Source organism: Eptatretus burgeri, chromosome 11 (genome assembly GCF_056783735.1).
Source record: "Eptatretus burgeri isolate ZD-2024b chromosome 11, Ebu_testis_v1, whole genome shotgun sequence".
NCBI lineage: Eukaryota > Metazoa > Chordata > Myxini > Myxiniformes > Myxinidae > Eptatretus > Eptatretus burgeri.
Window position 1 is genome coordinate 13,042,987 of NC_140971.1, and position 18,792 is coordinate 13,061,778.

At 41.5% G+C, this 18,792-nt stretch overlaps 1 protein-coding gene and 1 long non-coding RNA gene across 11 annotated transcripts in view; one reads left to right on the forward strand and one right to left on the reverse strand.

Annotated features, from left to right (window-relative positions):
- LARS2 (leucyl-tRNA synthetase 2, mitochondrial) overlaps window positions 1–18,792 on the forward strand; it is a 91,250-nt gene that overhangs the window by 28,542 nt on the left and 43,916 nt on the right. For all 7 annotated transcript variants that reach the window (XR_015049079.1, XM_085845236.1, XM_085845237.1 and 4 more), the window contains 5 exons: window positions 3,798–3,905; window positions 8,168–8,327; window positions 9,618–9,722; window positions 13,749–13,861; window positions 16,986–17,269. Coding sequence is in view for 6 of the 7 variants with exons in the window: in XM_085845236.1 (XP_085701362.1) it covers window positions 3,798–3,905; window positions 8,168–8,327; window positions 9,618–9,722; window positions 13,749–13,861; window positions 16,986–17,269 (770 nt within the window). In the remaining variant the exon portion in view is untranslated. The remainder of the gene's footprint in view (window positions 1–3,797; window positions 3,906–8,167; window positions 8,328–9,617; window positions 9,723–13,748; window positions 13,862–16,985; window positions 17,270–18,792) is intronic.
- Window positions 7,132–18,792, reverse strand: part of LOC147016524 (uncharacterized) — a 27,320-nt gene continuing 15,659 nt past the window's right edge. The window contains exons 3-5 of one of the 4 annotated variants that reach the window (XR_015049080.1): window positions 12,069–12,155; window positions 8,243–8,330; window positions 7,132–7,504 (exon numbers count right to left, since the gene is read on the reverse strand). This is a non-coding gene — a long non-coding RNA (uncharacterized LOC147016524). Of the gene's footprint in view, window positions 7,505–8,242; window positions 8,331–11,106; window positions 11,599–11,618; window positions 11,946–12,068; window positions 12,156–18,792 lie in introns of those variants that run through there. The other 3 variants (XR_015049082.1, XR_015049083.1, XR_015049081.1) reach the window with 3 other exon arrangements.

Genomic DNA, 18,792 nt, shown 5'->3' on the forward strand with positions numbered 1-18,792 from the left:
TATCTGTGGATGAGATGTTTCGAGTTACTACCTTTTCCTGTTTATACAATTATCGAGTGGCACTGTTGGATATAATACACACGCACACAGATGGATGGACAAGGTAATCCTGCAAAAGTCCACTCGCTAGCAGCGATAGTCGAGGGTTTGGGTAGAACGCATCCGCCGACAAATCTTCGGGCATTGCACTGGTTCACATATTTAATTCGGCAGTATGGGGAGTTGCATGTTGTCAGCTTTTTGGGCAGATTCAGAAAGTTCTCCAACTTTTTTGTTGTGCAGAGGCACACCCCTTTCTCGCAGGTACATTTCTTTGTGAGTCATTTTAGGTAACAATCCTTATCTCGCACACACAATATACTTTATGTTGCCACGAACACAGCCATTTCCTGGAGTTTCTGTGCATGCACACCGAGCATTCTGGGGTGGATTACGTCATTTCGAAAGTCGCATATTGTCACCAGGAGTTGAACAAACGAATCTTAATTCTACACACTGCAATGTCCACACTGTGCCAATCTACATCAGAAATCTCACAGTTTTACTTTTCTCCGACATGGTGGGATGTCATCGTTCAATAATATTTCACAGTTCCGCAATGGTTGTACTAATAACTGCAACCTCCCTTTTCCTACATTTCCCCCTCACTCTCACTTCCTATTAGGAGGAGTGCAAACTCATATTTGTTACAATGAAGGTTCTTGATCCGTCTTTATTAAAGGAAGGTCACTTTGACTAAAATCGCTCACAATCACAAACACCATTACTAACTGAATCACTATCTCTTTCAGCTGCCAATTTGCTTCATAGAATATGAAAAGCATTTCACTGATGTTCCCCTTCCGAAATTGAGAGTTCATCATGTCCTTTCAAAAGACTCCAAAAATGGCTTAATTTTGCTCTTAATCCAGCTTGTCTATTTTGGATGGTACTTTCAAAAAGCAAACCATAAAACATCACGTGTGCAGAAGGAAACCTGAAAATCTAATATTTCCATCTTGAAATATTGATTTTGTCATCATTACAAACCAAAGTAGAATGGCATGCCGTAGAGTTCATTCCTCCACCAGGCTGAAGAATACACATTTTGTATACCATGGATGGGCTGAATCTGCATTCTGATCTTTAGTAAAATCTCATCAGATTGTTCTTGTCACCTTCCAAACTCATCCATCAACTTTGGTTTGTAACCCGTCCATAACTTTGTGAGATATCATGCTATATTGTATATCGTTTTGACCCATCTCTCATTGGTGAAGAATGACTTAAAATTCTAGTATCTGGATCCGGATCTTCATCAAAATGAAATCAATTCTTCCTTGTCAAATACCCAACCGATCCACCAGGTTTTGTCAGAATCCATCCTCAACTTTTTGAGATATCGTGTTATATTGTCTATCATTTTTGGCCCTATCTCTCAATGGTGAAGAATTACTTTAAAATTATAGTACAGTACCGGTCAGAAGTTTAAGAACACCCCCATTTTTCCAGGTTTTACTGAAATTTAAGCAGTTTAATGTTTCAATTTACTCTGAAATTAAAGTATAGAGCAAATAAAAAATAAATCATGGAATCGTTTTGTTGAACAAAATTTAATCTAAATTTTTGACTCATCAAAGTAGCCTCCTTTTGGAGATATAACAGCCGAACATACTCGTGGCATTCTTTCTGCAATGGAAATCAAATATTGGTCGGAAAGTTCTTCCCAACACTGTTGCAGAAGTTCCCACAAATGTGCTGCACTTGTAGGTTGCTTTGCTTTCACCCTTCTGTCCAGTTCATCCCAAACCAGCTCGATGGGGTTTAAGTCTGGAGACTGTACTGGCCATTCCATGATTTGAAGCCTACCGTCTTGTTCTTTTCTTCTGAGGTAGTTCTGACATAGCCTGGAGGTACGTTTTGGGTCGTTATCTTGCTGTAGGATGAACCCCTGACCAACTAGGCATAGACCAGAGGGTATTGCATGGCGTTGCAAAATGCTGTGGCAGCCCTTTTGGTTCAGGGTGCCAGTCACTCTGTACAAGTCGCCGACTCTGGATCCAGCAAAAGAGCCCCAGATCATCACGCTTCCTCTTCCATGTTTGACAGTTGGTGTCACACACTGAGGAATCATCCTTTTGCCTACTCGACGGCGTACAAAAACCCTGCGTGATGAACTGAATATTTCAAATTTTGATTCATCGGTCCATAAGACTTCTTCCAGTTTTCAGTAGTCCACTGGCGGTGCTTCATGGCCCAGGCAAGTCTCTTTTTCTTATTTTGCCATCTTAGCAATGGTTTTCTTACTGCCACTCGACCTGTCAAACCTGCAGATCGAAGTCTTCTCTTCACAGTTGAAACTGAGACTTCTTTACTTTGACCGGTGTTAAGCTGTGCTTGAAGTTGCTGTCCTGTGAGTCGCCTGTCATGCAAAATTTTGACTCTCAGAAACTTGTTTTCTGATTGTGTTGTGGCTTTGGGTCTGCCAGACCGTCCTGTCAGAGTTTCCTCCAGTTTCCATGTGCCTTTTCATGGTGTAGGAAACTGTACTCACTGACACCTTGGCTGCTTTGCAATTTCTCTAAAGGAAAGACCTAAACTTTTAAGGGTTGTAATTGTCTGTCTGTCTTCCTTTGTTAATTGTCTTTTTCTCGCCATTATGATAGCAATATACTACTTCCTGCAGTGCAATATTGTCCCAATAATGCTTCAGAGGGTGTAGCAACACAGTCTGTTTCAACACTGCTTTTAGACAGACAGAGGGTTTGCAACTAATCAACAAAAGTTGGGACACCTGTAGGAATTGTTTGCATCAACTTTCAAGGCTTAATTTACTTCCATTGCTGCAGAACAGCTGCAGTTGCTAACCTCTAACTTGTTCCCTGAAAAGTGCCTTTTTTAATAACTCTGAAATTTGCATTATTTTTCAGTTTTTGGTAATCTAAACTTTTGTTTTTTAACCTCTGGCAGTTTACCGCTTAGCTTTGTACCATTTCAGGTTATTCACTGGACTTGAACTGCTTAAATTTCAGTTAAAACTGAAAAATGGGGGTGTTCTAAAACTTTTGACCGGTAGAGTATCTGGATCTGGATCTTCACCAAAATCAAATCGATTCGTCCTTGTCAAATACTCAACCTGTCCACTGTGTGCAGATATTTCAGTAAAAACTGAAAAATGGGGGTGTTCTAAATCTTTTGACCAGTAGAGTATCTGGATCCGGATCTTCACCAAAATCGAATCAATTCGTCCTTGTCAAATACTCAACCTGTCCACCAGGTTTCGAACGAATTCATCCTTCACTCTTTGAGATATCATGCTCACAAACAAACAGACACAGACAAACAGAGGTGAAAACATACACCTCTGCCACTGAAGGTAATGAAATCCTTATTTTCCCATCATGCTGATTAGTAATGCTTTTTTCTTCTCATTTTTTTTGAATCGGTGTATTTAGCCAAATTTAAAAAAACAAAAGATTTACTCTCACAAAGCCCTCCCACCAACACCCCCCAAATCGGTAATCGGTCCTGGTTGAGATGAATCATCAGTTGTTTTTTGACATTGTGTCGATGATGATGTGAAATAACAAAATTCTAGATTTTTTGCAGTTATTCAAAGAGAATTTGACAAAGTCTCGATTACACCGCATCGTTTTCATCTCAGTCACGGTGGTGGATCAAACGTGCCTACTTTGCTGTTTTTTACGACTCACATATTACTTTAACAATGCTGCCATGACCATTATTTTATCCAGTGACCCAATCAAGTTATGCTTGTTTGTTTCACTCCACTCTTGCTTTCCTGTGCTATTCATCAGTCGTTGCTGAAAGGCCTAGAAGATCTTCCAGAGTGGTATGGAGTGAAGTCGATGCAGGCAAACTGGCTGGGTGACTGCTCTGGCTGCCGCCTACATTTTGCTTTGTTGGTGAGTCTGTGGTATCATAAAGGGTCTTTGGTATAATCTATTATATAATACAGTCGGGTTTTGTTTTTTTGAGCAAATCGTTTACATGCTTGCCAATTGACTTCATGTCTGAAGTTTGAACAATACATCACCCAAGTTATGGACCTTCACTGTGTGTGATTGATCATGAAGAGGGTGTTCTGAAATGCGCCAAAATGCTTCAGGAGGGCTGACATATCTTGCTTCGAGAAATTGGGATAGTTTATCATGTGTGATGTCATCACATTGAATAACTTCAACGTTGGCACAATCATGGGCCTTGTATACAAACTCGAATAAGTATTTGACACTCTTCGCAGCCGTGCAAGCTTCCAAGTTGATGTGTGTATGAAATTTCTGAGACAGCCATGAATTGTAAGGCACGATCCACCTGTTGTCCAGCTGATGACCTGCAACTCTGATATAACAGAACCATTATCTCGCCTCCTATAGCATGGGTAACCATCATGGGTTTGTAACAGTTGGTTCAGAAAACATTTTCTTTTCTTGTGTAACTCTTCAAACATTGTCCATGTTGCATACAAACTGCCCCAGGCTTGAGAGCACCACATGGTCCATGAACCATGCATGATTGAACAACATCAAACAAAGCAGGGTCTGGGATCTCACCACATATATGGGAATCAATATCAGATGCATCACAAATTTTGCACAAGGTTGCTTGGTTCCAACACAAATTATCCAGCCTGAACGCCTCCGTCTTGACATATGCATCTACTCAGTACTGTTGGAATAGTTTGGAACCATAATGAAGAGGGGAAAGTTCCTTCCGAACAGCGAGATGATATGAACAGAACTGAAGGTGGATTACCACTTGTCTTTGTGGAGTTCCATGTTCTTCTGCATGCAAGGTACCCTGAACCCACCCTAAATCTCCTCGAGGAAAAATTACTGGATGCACTATAGGGTCACACTTCGAAGAGAGGTTGTTAAGGCTACACATTGGTCTTTATTTTGGGTACTCAATTATGTCATTTTGCACAGCATCAGCAAATTGATATGAAATTGTCAAGGTCCATAACGTGGGTGATGTATCGTCCAAACTTCGGTGTATAAACCTTTTTACCTCCACCATATGCGGTGGACAGAAGTAGTGTTTTCACCCCTGTCTGTTTGTGTGCAGGATATCTCAAAAAGTTGTGTGAATGAAATTTGGTGGGCTAGTTGGGTGCGTGACAAGGACATATTGATTTGATCTTGATGAAGATCCGGATCCGGATATGATAATTTTTTAAATGATTCTTCACCATTGTGAAATAAGGCTAAAAACGATCTGTAGCACAATGTGTCAAAAAGTTGTGGACAGGTGATGACAAAACGAGGTAGATGAGTTGGTTAGGTGACGAGAACAAGCGAATTAGATTTTGATCCAGGTACAGATCCAGATCCGGCCTATCAGTGGGATACAACATATAAACTGCTCAGCCTGGCGGAGTAATGCGCTCGAACGAGAGCCCGTTCTCGTTGTGACATCTTGTGTACACTCAGTTTTGCGTTTAACGTCTTTGTTTTTAAACGCTGATTTTTCTATGGGTATCGTGAGTGTGGTATAATAGAGGGCTTGGAGTATGATGTGGGAATAATTGAGTAGTTGCACAAATTGTAACTTATCCCCACACTTTTTGAAAAAAAACGGGAGGGATATTGTAATTGGCTACATCTCTGTCTGTCTGTCTTTCTGTCCATCTGTCTGTCTGTCCATCCATCACGTTATCTCTTCCAAAGCGGTTGCGCAGAAATTAACCAAACTTGGAAGTTATGATCACAAGATGGCATGAAGGTGCAATAGCACAATCATTTTTGGCCCCACCCCCTGGGGCAGGGTCAAAAAGTCAAATTCGAAAAAACGCAATTACAGGAACTTTTTTGACATTTGTTAATCCATCCATCAGGACCATACTCTGTACAGAGCGTTGGTGCTGCCGAAGCAGTCTCCTTGGCTATTGGGTACAATCCTGGACAGGTCACCACTCCGACACAGGATACCAGCAAGCTGGCACTCATTTTGCCGACCTCGGAAGGATGACAGGCAGAGTCAACCCCACCTGGTATTAATTCAACAGCTGAGTGGGATTTGAACTCAGGATCCTAGGATCCCAAGCCAGCCACCCTAACCATTAAGCCAACACCAGGCATATTTGTTAATGAAACTTTGTATATGTAATCAACATTTGTGAACTCATGAAATATTTAATGTTTTTTTTTTTGGGATTTGATCCCCGGTTCATGCCCTAGTGTGTGGGGACTCACATGGGTCAAAACGGGAAAAAAATTGAACTCAAAATTTGATATTGGCTTATTCCTGGTGGAACTTTATGCGATCTTTTAACTTTGCTTTTGGTGGAAAGCATGGGGATTTGTGATGGCGTGCCATAGACTTCACTCTATTTACCTTTTCAATTGATTTGGAAAATTACTCGATACAACCTCCATCTATATTTTGAAAGTTGAGTTTGATGGAAAGTTCAACGTTGTGGATTGAGATTAAAAATGAAGTCTGAAATGAGCCAGAAATCCACGATTTAGGAGGCCTTAATCACGTTTTTTTTTTAGGTGTGTTGCCACCATGTCTTGCGTAACCTGTCAGAACAAATTACTTTTCCACCATTTGGCAAACAAATAATGGCAAGCAATGAAGAGTAAATTGGCTTGCTCTCATGTAGCAAGTCAAACGATCAACCAGAATCGTTGCATTCAGACGAGATGTTGAGTGTATTGGTTCTTGCAGACACATCCTTCTTGCAGGCTTTGGAAACAATCTCACGTGCAACATATAATGCGATGACAGGTTGGCAGGATGGCCTACCTAGAGCGATGCACACTCACCTCCAAGCTGTCTCGACTGGATTTGAATCTTGGCCCAGATGTAAACTGTCATCCTGGTGTTTCAGGGTGATTCATCAATAGGTGTGCCGCTCCTCGGATGGATGTTAAACTAGGCGTCCCATCTGCTGGCATTAGTTCATTGATGTTAAAGATACTACAACGTCCTTCGCGAACAGTAGGCGAGCTATCGTCGGCACCCTGAACAAATTACAACTTCCTTCCCTGACTGAGTCGGAGTAGCGACCCGACCAGGATTGTAGCAAAGTTACTGCTTTGTCGGCACCAACGCTCTGCATAGGGCATGGTTGATGATGATGATAAATTTTACGATTACAGTTTGAAGTGAAACACACATCTGATTTCTAAAAGTTAAAATTACTTCATCAAATCATCATCAAGTTTTCACTTTATTCAGTTGTATACAGAAACAAATAGTTTCCTTAAACAGGAAAATGAGCTTACCAGGTATTTCTGAGTATCTCAAAGCATGTACTTTGAAGCTAAATATTGGCATTGCAGCTGCAGAATCAGGAACATGAATGTGTCAAATGTGAATACAACAAAATATATGCACAGAGATGTGGGAATTGATACTGCACATGAATCATTTTACAACATGACATTATCATTTGATTACATCAGGTGATATAATCCAGTATGTCTCTTCAGCTTTGAAACGAGGTCCTTCACCAAACACATCATTCTTGTCCCGATGATACTCCATCCAGTTTGCTCTGATAAGAAATTATTCACAGAAGTCATGATTACTGGAGTGCTTAATATCCAGGTATATATATGTATATATCGACTGAAGAAGTTGCATAAAGCAACCATGAAAGGCTACCCAAGGTAAGCCCTTTGCCGTTGCAAACCTTTCCCAGAGTTCCTACACAGCTGTAAAGACATTCACAAATAGTACACACATGAGAATCCCAATGATACATACCCCCTGGGAAGGGTTTGAAACAGCAAAGAGTTCACCTTGCGTAGCCTCTCATAGTTGCTTTATGCTGCTTCTTTGGCTAGAAGAGCATAGGAGTAGTCGATTTATTTATATAATCCTAGCAACCTGGGTTTAATTCATTCGGTGAGATATAATTGGTTATTCCCTCCATTCACAGGGGAGAGATGTGGGTGGGTCTTCCTTTTTCATATATATATATATATATATATATGTATATGTATATGTATATGTATATGTGTGTATATGTATATGTGTATATATGTATATGTGTATATATGTATATGTGTATATATATATATATATATATATATATATATATATATATATATATATATATATATATATATATATATATATATATATATATATATATATATATATCTTGGATCCCTTACATATTTTGTACCTGCTGTATTTTCTTTTTATTCACCAGGTCAACGGTCAAGTATCCGGAGAGACCTTGGAAGCTTATACAGCAACACCAGAGGCTGTGTACGGCTCATCTCACCTTTGTATTATTCCCTCGCATCCTCTCTTAGCAGGCAGTGGTGCAATTTCACAAACTTTGTGGGAATCCCACCAGCCAAACACAGGTACTGCAAATACAAACATGACAGAATTGTTGCTTTTAGAGTCTATGCTTTAGAGAAAGTGTCTCATCGTCATCATCATGTGCCATGCCCTATGCACAGTGTTCGCGCTGACAAAGCAGTTATTCAGCCGCAATCCTGGTCGAGTCGCTACTCCAACTCAGAAAGTCAGGAAAGGAATTTGTAGTTTGTTCACGGTGCCTGCGATAGCTCTCCTACTCTTTGCAAAGGACACCGTGGGGTCTTTAATGTCCACAAACTAATGTCTGCAGATGGGACACCCATTGTTTAATGTGCATCCGAGGGATGATATGTACATTAATGAATTCATACTCAGGCCAAACATCTTAGAGTTGAATGTACACACCTCTAAGCCATCCTAACAGCCCTAGTGTGTCATTAAGATGTACAAATAACAATATTTTGAATTTACCGTTCTCACCGGAAGTGAACACTGATGTATCTGTTGTTTGTATTCATAATCAATTATCATCATCAAATTTAAATAATTATTTTTGTGCATGTCGACCTTGATGGACCTCTTCATAAAGTGAAATGGTGCCCTTTTACTGTGACTGTCGTCATAATCAATGTAATTGCATAATATTGTCATATAGACCGTAACTTTGTAAGCACTGCAAAGCCTTCTGTTTTGGGCCCACGGTGTACTCCACAGCTGGGGATGTCAACCATCAGGATGTCATACCTCCCTCAGTAGCACACTCCTGCCTCACCATGCGTAATTTAAAGTGTGACGATGGACGGGCAGCCAGGACTGCTCAAACCTTGCAGGACCGACACACCCGAGCCAAGGAGCTGAATTTAACCATGTGCTGAGGCCTGGGCTCCCACAAACAACGATCCTTCAAAACTTACAAAGTGGCCTCGTAATGATGGAGAAATCCCCCCTGAGCGGGACAGCAAAGAGATTGCTCGCTGTGATATATTTATCTCTATCTATACTAGAGGAAATTTAACGTATCGGTCGATAAGTTTGAATTGGAATTAAAGAGGTATCTGGAAGTATTTTTAATAGAGGGATATCGGGATGTTGGCAGGACTTTAACGTAGGTTGAGCATGCATGGGTGATTGTGTGCATGTGTGCGGAGTGCTGTTGGTGGGGGTCTTGTCAAGGGGTGTTGTGTGTTTCTCACCCAATAACGGTCCAACAATGTGTGTCTCCGTGTCTTGCCGTCGATAAATGAAAGTAAAAGTGTTTTTCTGTTCCATTCCTGTTTATTTAGTAAATCTTACAAAAGCATTCTTTGGTACGTGTTGTGTTGTACCTGCAGGCATACTCTTGGGAGTGAAAGCTGTCCATCCTTTGACAATGCAACAACTCCCTGTTGTTATATCTTTGAAAGATACATTGGAAGACCACGTGGACTGCATGATTGGTATGAAACCAGATGCTGGGAATGAATCCATCTTGTGTGACCCTTTTCCACCATGAACTCAGATATGCACTTACAGGCTTTTGCAGCAGATTTCCATGGTTTTTAACCTTGAAATGACTTGCTATTATTGATGAATACAAATCAAGAATGCAGGTTTTAAAAAGAAATCTGAAAGTGTTTCGGGGTGGGCATGGGTGGGAAGTGTTGTTTAATTGGTCCTCTGTATCGTATGAGACCTGCTTTCTTCTTCGTCTGATGAATTAACAGGTAATCATGATGATGGTAAGTTTTCCTTTTACTATTGAAAGAAGAAGCATAATTTGTCATGCATTAGAGAAGTGAACTGCCTCTTATTGGTTCGTGGGCGCCAGCAGTGACCACTATTTTCGTTGTCTGTGTGTGTCTGTCTGTTTGTGACTCTCTCCAGAGCATAGCTCCGTGACGTTTGATGCGATCTTGATGAAACTTGGACACAAGCTAGATATCATGGTCCAGTTGTCTTTTTGTATGAGGGGTGTCCCACGCCCCTTGTGGGCGGAGCCACGCCCACTTGAACTTGTTTTTTTTTTTTTCTCGCAATTTCATTTCCTAGAAGCTGTGCGTAATGTCCATGAGTACAACATATAAAAAATCCGATTTGATTTGGTCAATTTTGATGGAAGAGATAGGTTTTTACGGTAGGGCTTCCTCAAAAGCTTCCACTAACTCAATTGTACCTATCGTGGCATTGTTCAATAATCCCCGCGAACCATCGTCGCCTCCCGGCTAGTACCATATACATCCTCTTTGTGAGCTTTGAGACAGAACTGGAATGGCACTCAGTACGTTCTGTATCCACTGATAGGCCAGACCTGCATCTCAACCTTAACCAAAATCTAATTGGCTTGTTCTCGTCACCTACTCACCTCATCCACCAAGTTTCATCCCAATCCATTCATCAATTTTTGAAACGTCATGCTATTTATCATTTTTGGCCCTATTTCTTAATGGTGGAGAATCACTTTAAAATTAAATAAATCTCGTATCTAGATCTGGATTCGGATCTTCACCAAAATCTAACCAATTCGTCCTCACCCGAACCCAACTTGTCCACCAAGTTTTGGCTGAATCTGTCCACATTTTCGGATATCCTGCTCACAGACAGACAGACAGACAAGCCGGTAGGCGACATCGGTGGTTGCTATATAATTGCATACTAGTCATACAGTTTTTGACAAAGAGGTTGATTATAGTGCGCATAAAAGCACGGAAGCCGGTTTTTGATTTTCGAAAAAATTAATTTTTTAGGATTTTTCAAAAATTTCAAAGTTCCGTTGCTAGGCAACGGTGGCGTCCATAGCAACGGTGCTCAAAAGCATATAACTAGATCCTGGTATGAACCTACCTGTCAAGTTTCATCAAAATCGGTTGACTCCTCTGGCCTCCAGAGCTGTCCATTACATACATACAGACGGAAAACCTGAGAATAAGGGGAGTCTTGCGACCACCCAACAAACGAGGGTGAATACATAACCTCCGTCAACCTTTGGTGGCAGAGGTAAGAATGGGATTGCATAATGAGTACAACGTCATTTCAATGGCAACCTCATCGCAGTTTTCATTAAAGAATTAAAATATTAATCAAGACGATTATATTTTCCTCTGCATTATGAAAACGTATCTTTCTTTCACGATAGCGACGCGTTGTTCAGTTTTAAATGTACGTAAACTCAGGAAGATTTATTTTGGGCGGTGTATAGTAGACCGCTGCCTCGATCGTTTCAGAAAAATAACATGCATTAACTCATTTCGTGTGTGTGTGTGTGTGTGTGTGTGTGTGTGTGTGTGTGTGTGTGTGTGTGTGTGTGTGTGTGTGTGTGTGTGTGTGTGTGTGTGTGTGTTGTAATCAAAACGTACCTTTATTTCATGATAGAATATGTTCAGTCTTCAAGCCAGAGGCCGACGGCCTATAAGTAGTGACCAAAATGGTAGCGATTTCATTTTTTGAGGTTGGCATTCTGGGTGGAGTCAGGCCAGCGAAGCTCTGCCCTAGACAGACCAAGCGACAGACCAGAGTTGGGGACTTGAGTCGCTCTCGAGTCGCAAAACTTTGCAACATGCGACGACCCGGACTTAACAAAATTGACTTGAGACTCGGACTTGGTGTCTGGGGACTTGTGACTTGCTTGCAACTTACATGCGACTCGAGTTTATAACGAGGTGTACACCGTGTTTGTAAAACAATCATTGAATAGACATTGAATTAAAACAAACGTTTTCAGTGTGCTGTTCAGTAAATGATGACATACACTGCAATGTTGCGCACCTGTGCAACACGCCAGAGCTCACGGCCACTGGGTCACATACCGTGCCCCACATGGGTTGAAGGGAATGTCCACTCTCCATCCAGACAGCACGGAACACACCATGTCCAAGTGGCAAGCGCCTGTCTTCCTAACGTAGGAAGCAAAACTTTATTCAAACCATGTCATCAACATTCGTGTCGAATTGGGGAAAGTTGCCCTCGTGTACGTCTCGACCCAATAAAAAATGATTTGGTGACAATGTAAATGTCATTTGACCTGGCTTATTTAAACTTCGTCAATATTTGTGAATTATATCACAATAACATTTGAAGTTAATGAGTTTAACATTTCATTTTCTCCCGTGTCATGCCCTCTTTCTGTTTTGACAGCATCCCTCTCCCTTCCTAATTCTCTAGCGTCCCCCCGCCTTCCTGATTCTCCTGATTTATATGGTTCATTTTAACATACATAATAAATATACAGTACAAGTAAATTATTAAGACTCACAGAGTACCCGCCATACGGGCGATCTTGTTCCAAGCATGCAACATGTTCTTCGAATGCATTCCTTTATTTGGGTGGTGTATAGGCAACTGACAGCTCTGTATAGGCAAAAAATAAATAACCCGGGTTACGTGCATGAAGCAAAAACATGTCTCCTGTTTATAATTAAAAACATCTCCCAGCACTGGAAAACGTGGGGACAGGAACACTGCACTGTAAATGGTGGAGACTTGTAATACCTTCTCCCACCTGTAGGTGGTGCTACACGGTACACATTTACATCGAGAATTTACAAAGATAAAAACATCCCGATACATTAATTGTGGTCATGCTGATCCTGTGTAACAAGTCTGGATGTATTCGGCCCAGAAATGTAGGAGTAGCGCGGCACACACACACACACACACACACACACACACACACACACACACACACACACACACACACACACACACACACACACACACACACGCCGGTCTGTGAATTATAGTAAAGATCTCCTTACCCGTTCCACATTGAATGCTTTAGTTCTACGTGTAAACAATTTAAAGATAAACTAAGGTTCCTGACTAGTCTCATGTACATATGTTCAACAAGGTACACCACATATATTATGAAAGTAAATTTAACGTAAATTGATTTTTGTTTGGGGACAAAACAAAAACTATCCATGGTATGAAGTTGACAAATTATAAACGAGTTAAAAAGCTCTTCAGAACATACAATGAAATCAATGAAGACCTGTGTCTTAATTCCTTGACTGCTTGTTCTACAACTTGGTTTATATAAGTTAATTTGGGACTTCACACACGTTGAAATAATACTACGCTGACTTGAGACTTGGCTAAAGTGACTTGTTGACATGTCTGCAACAGATTGGTGGAGAATACAAGTATAAATATAGATTATACAGTGTATGATTCTTCATTTCAGGTTACACAGTACCTCCTCCAAATTACACTGTTTGCATTTCCTCCCCGAACCCATCATCCTCACAAAATAGATTCCCTCTAAATTCCTTTTGAGATGCCTTTGTCTGTTGTTGTATGCTGCCCACAATTAAAGCTCACAAACACTTATCTGATGCCCTTAAGAGTCACATATGAGTATATACAAGCAACTTTTTGTCTCTGCAGTTGCAATTTAAGGGGGCAAGAAGCAAACTCCTATAGGAGTGTGTGTGTGTCTGTGTGTGTTCAGATCAGCCGGACAAATCTCCTCAATTTTCCTTCCGCAGGCATCCCCAGTACTTCGCATGAATCTGCTGAGCTTGCACGAAAACTTGGCTTTTCTTGGTCCCCTGTAATTGAAGTCGCTGGTGAGACACAGAGGGTGATCAACTCAGAGAAAGTGAGTATCTTCATGGCTGCTGGCTTTCTGGTGATCCTATTTATGCAAATTCTCAGAGTGCCAGTTGCAGATGTGCAAAATGAATACCAAGTTCCTTGCAGACTTCTTCTGTCTATTTTGTCTCATCATGTTAAATGGACGATTACCATGGACAGTAAACTTACCATCTTTGGACAATAAACTACCATTCCAGGAATGTTGCGTCTCATATTAAAGCCGAACTTAAAGTGGTTTATGTCAGTTTACCTGACTGTTTATCTTTATGCCCTTCCAGACTCACCCTAGAGGTAGTTTACTTTAAACATTTATTTTTATACTTGTACAGAATCATGGACTAGACTTGCTGGTGCAGACTGGTGTTGATTGTGCTTATAAGCACTCTCACCCTTAGTGTTGAAAAGTAATGCCTCCTATTCTTTTTCTCCAAGCCAGATAAAGATATTCAAATGAAACAAAGCGCAGTCCGCACATTAGTTCTTCCTACAACTGGGTGTGAAGTTTTGTGGTTCTGACACTGAATGTCTAAGTACTAAGCTAGTCAAGATGGCAGAGGGTAGCACGATGTTGTCAGTGCTATGAAGTGTGAAGCACTGGAGATGAGAGTTGGGATGACTGACTGGAGATAAGATGAATGGCAATGACTGGAGATGAGAGTTTGAATGACTGATTGAAGATGAAATGGCTGGAGATGAGAATTGGAATGACTGATTGGAGATGAGATGCCTGGCAATGGCTGGAGATGAGAGTTGGGATGACTGGAGATGAAATGACTGGAGATGAGAGATAGGATTACTGATTGGAGATGAGATGACTGGAGATGAGAGTTGGGATGACTGGAGATGAAATGACTGGAGATGAGAGATAGGATTACTGATTGGAGATGAGATGACTGGAGATGAGAGTTGGGATGACTGGAGATGAAATGACTGGAGATGAGTTGGGATGACTGATTGAAGATGAAATGACTGGCAATGGCTGGAAATGAGAGTTGGGATGACTGATTGGAGATGAGATGACTGGAGATGAGAGTTGGGATTACTGATTGGAGATGAGATGACTGGCAATGACTGGAGATGAGAGTTTGGATGACTGGAGATGAGAGTTGGGATTACTGATTGGAGCTGAGATGACTGGCAGTGACTGGAGATGAGAGTTGGAATGACTGATTGGAGATGAAATGACTGGAGATGAGAGTTGGGATGACTGATTGGAGATGAGAGTTGGGATGACCGATTGGAGATGAGATGACTGGCAATGACTGGAGATGAGAGTTGGGATGACTGATTGGAGATGAGATTACTGGCAATGATTGTAGATGAGGGTCGGGTGCACCATTACGATCCTGAGAGTAAGAGATGGTTGTTGGAGTACCATCACAAAGGATCACCATCCCCAACATGGCTCCATCAGATTTTCATCTCGTCCTAAAAATTAAGGAACATCTTCATGGAGAACATTTTTCTTCTGACGAAGTTGTCAAGGCTGCTATAAAGTGTTGGTTAAGTCAGCAGAAAGCACAGTTCTCTCATGATGGCATCACAAAACTACCTGATCATTGATATAAATGTGTAGACCACAATGGTGATTGTGTTGAGAAAGAAATTTTCATCATGGTCGAATGAAGATTGATGTTAGTATCTGTCTTTGTTTCATTTGAATATCTTAACCTATTTTTGAGAGAAAGAATAGGAGCCATTACTTTTCAACACACCCTCTTGTTGTAGTGAAATTTCATCGCATTTAAACTTGGACACTTAAAATTGCACAAATTATCTATCTCCTCAGGGGGTGTCAATCCAGCTTGAAACCTTTCATCAAAACTCACTTTTTTCTTCTTCATTGTGGAGTAATTTCCTGGTTGTTGGGATCCGAGATGAAGTTACCATCTGATAAGTGGACATCGATGCTTTGAAAAGATTATGGGGATCACGTTTTATTTTGTTTTGAACACGCGCACGTCTTTCATTCAGTATCAAAACATGCACCCCTCCACTCTACTCCATCCCTCTTTTCCTTTGTTAGCCAGTTTTATTCTTTTATATTATGGGTTAAAGTAGTTACAATCTGTAATGTCACATACCAAAATCTCAGTCTCACCATGTCACTCTGGAAGATCGTCAGAAGAACCAACTTATCTATTTCCTTGGTCATCCACTGGAATAAGTTCAGTCTCTTGAACTTATCGGCATCACTCCATATTCCTGCCATTACCTTGGAAGTAATGGCAGGAATGTGGAGTTTGGCCAGGGTACCGGTACACAGTGGTCTTCTCTTTGAAATGCCCAATGGGCTTTTCACAAACTAGTGAATGCGGGCAGTCAGGCCAGCCAGCTTAATGTCCTTCCCAAGGACTGCATACTCGGTGATGCGGTGCAGCCTGTAAAGCACCAGAATGATGGTTTTATCTTCAGAGGTGAGTATGCTCCCTGTCAATTGTCCTGTCAGCCCCAAAAGTGTTGTTGAGGAACAAATTATGCAGTGGTCCCCTGTAGGTTAGAGCAGGAATTTGTAATTTCTTCATGATGCCGGCGATAACCCGTGTCCTCTTCTCAAACAATGCCGTAGGATCTTTATCATCCACTAACTAATGCTCGCAGACGGGACTCCCGACTTCCATTCAAGGTATGGCGCACACGTTGATGAATCACCCTGCCTGTAAAACACCAGGATGACAGTTTATAGCTTGGTCAGGATTCAAACCCAGGCTTGACAGTTTAGAGGTGAGTGTGCTTACCTCTCGGCCATCCTGATAGCTTTAAGCTGGATTTTAAGCCTTGACATGGAAATTTCATCTCAGAGCAATGAGATTGGTACGTTTGTGTATTTGGCTCAACTTTAGTGAAATTGTTTTCAGCCTTGGCTCGAGTCTCGTGTTGATAGCTCAATTTGTCATTTCACACAATTAACATGTCAGTACAAGTTGCATGTTTAAAGATAACATTTTGGCAGGTCGATTCTTGACACCCCCCCTTCCCCCTCAAGATATTCCCCCTGCCCCCCCCTCAAGAGACGTATTGTTTTTAAACATTGTTTTTTTTTTAACTAATTACCATATATCGTAACCATAATCCGAAGGTTTCCACCCTCCTTCCAACATTTTCATATTTGTCTTCTTGTTGAACAGTTTTCTGGATTTGAACGCACAAAAGCTGCAGAAGCGGTGATGCAGTATGCCCGTGACCTATGTGTCGGTGGTCACCCTACGAGCACAAAACTACGCGATTGGCTTGTGTCTAGGCAGCGCTATTGGGGCACACCAATCCCCATTGTGCACTGCCCCTCATGTGGGCCTGTTGCTGTTCCAGTCACTGACCTGCCAGTTCACCTTCCAAACATATCTCACCTTTCTGAAAAAGGCGGTTCACCTCTCAAAAGTGCACATCATTGGTTGCATTGCTCTTGCCCCAGGTATGTTTTTTTCACGAGTTATTTGTTTGTGCTTGATTAATGTAATGACTACTTTAATAATCCCTTATTGTAGGGAATAGGGAAGAGTTTTTTTTTAATACAGAGTCGAGGCTCGTGGAAGAGCTAAAACACTGAACGGATCAGGACACAACAGAACAAAAGGAACAGTAGAGAGGGGGGATGGGGGGGACTCAAACAGCAGGGTTGAATAATGAAATAGAAGAAGATTTAGACAAATAAGGGTGGTGGAGAGGAAAGAGGGGTAGGAAAGGATACACGGGGTGGACAACATGATGCATAAGGAAATTATTAGGGAGAAACTGGGAAGGTGGAAGGGGGTGGTGGAGGGGTGGGAGGGGGGTTAACGGCAGGAGAAAAGATCATGGTTTTAGATTGGGGATGATCTGAGATGGTGGTGAACAGCCATCTTGAAGACCTGGTGGGAAGAATGAGAATGAAGAGCATGTGGAAGTTGGTTCCTCAGGTGGGAAAAGAGGAACAAATGAATGGAGGTGAGCAGTGATGCCCATGATCTTGAAGGCCTTGGTTTCCATGGCGTCAAGGTTATCAAGGTGTGAGGCAGATGACCAACCAATAGGGGAGAGCAGAACTCCATCAAGCTGCTGATGAAGGCCTTGTAGGTCGAAAAGAGTTCAGGTGCACCAAGGAAGGACTTTATACAACGGAGAATGCCCAGTCGGTGACTGGCTTTAGCCCATTGTGTTGGGATAATATACCCATGTTTTGGAGTTTTGCTAAAATTTTAAGGGTTGGTAGTATAGCCAAGAGGTATGCATGCTCACCTCCTGATCTTGCTACTCGGTTATAATCTTGACCCATCCACAAACTGTCACCATGTTGTTTTTGCTGGCAGGGTGAGGTATAAACGTTTGTGCTGTCCCTGAGATGGACATTAATCTGGGTGTCCTCTCTGCTGTCATTAATTAGTGGACGTTCAAGATCACACCATGCCCTTCATAAAGAGTAACCAAGTTAACGCTGGCATCCTGAACAAATCACAAATCCCTGCACCCTCATCTGAAAATGCTGCATAAGAGTGATGGCCTGTCTGGGATTTAACCCTTGCCAAAGAAACTGCTTCTGCAGAATCAACAATCTGCATAGACATAGAGCATACTGTGTAATATTAGTAGTTGTTGTAGCAGCAGCAGCAGCAGCAATTAAGCCAATTTTTTTTTTCATACTTTAGACTAATAGGTGACCGGAATTGGCACCTGAACTAATTTTCCAGCAAGATGATTTTAAGGGGTTTTCTTTTACTTGAAGTTGGAGTTTTTTTCGAAATTACTTCACACCAAACTTGAGCAGATAAACACAGCCGGTCTCCTTGGGAGAAGTGATGCAATTTCCTGGTGCCAGGCCATGGCACTCACTTTTACACTGGAACTCAAGAAGTTGAAGCCATCGATTATGTGTATGCAGGACAGGATTGACTCCTGAAATGATATAATTCACCCTTTATTCAAGGGATCTGTGGAAGGCTTTATTCCTGGCAACCATCT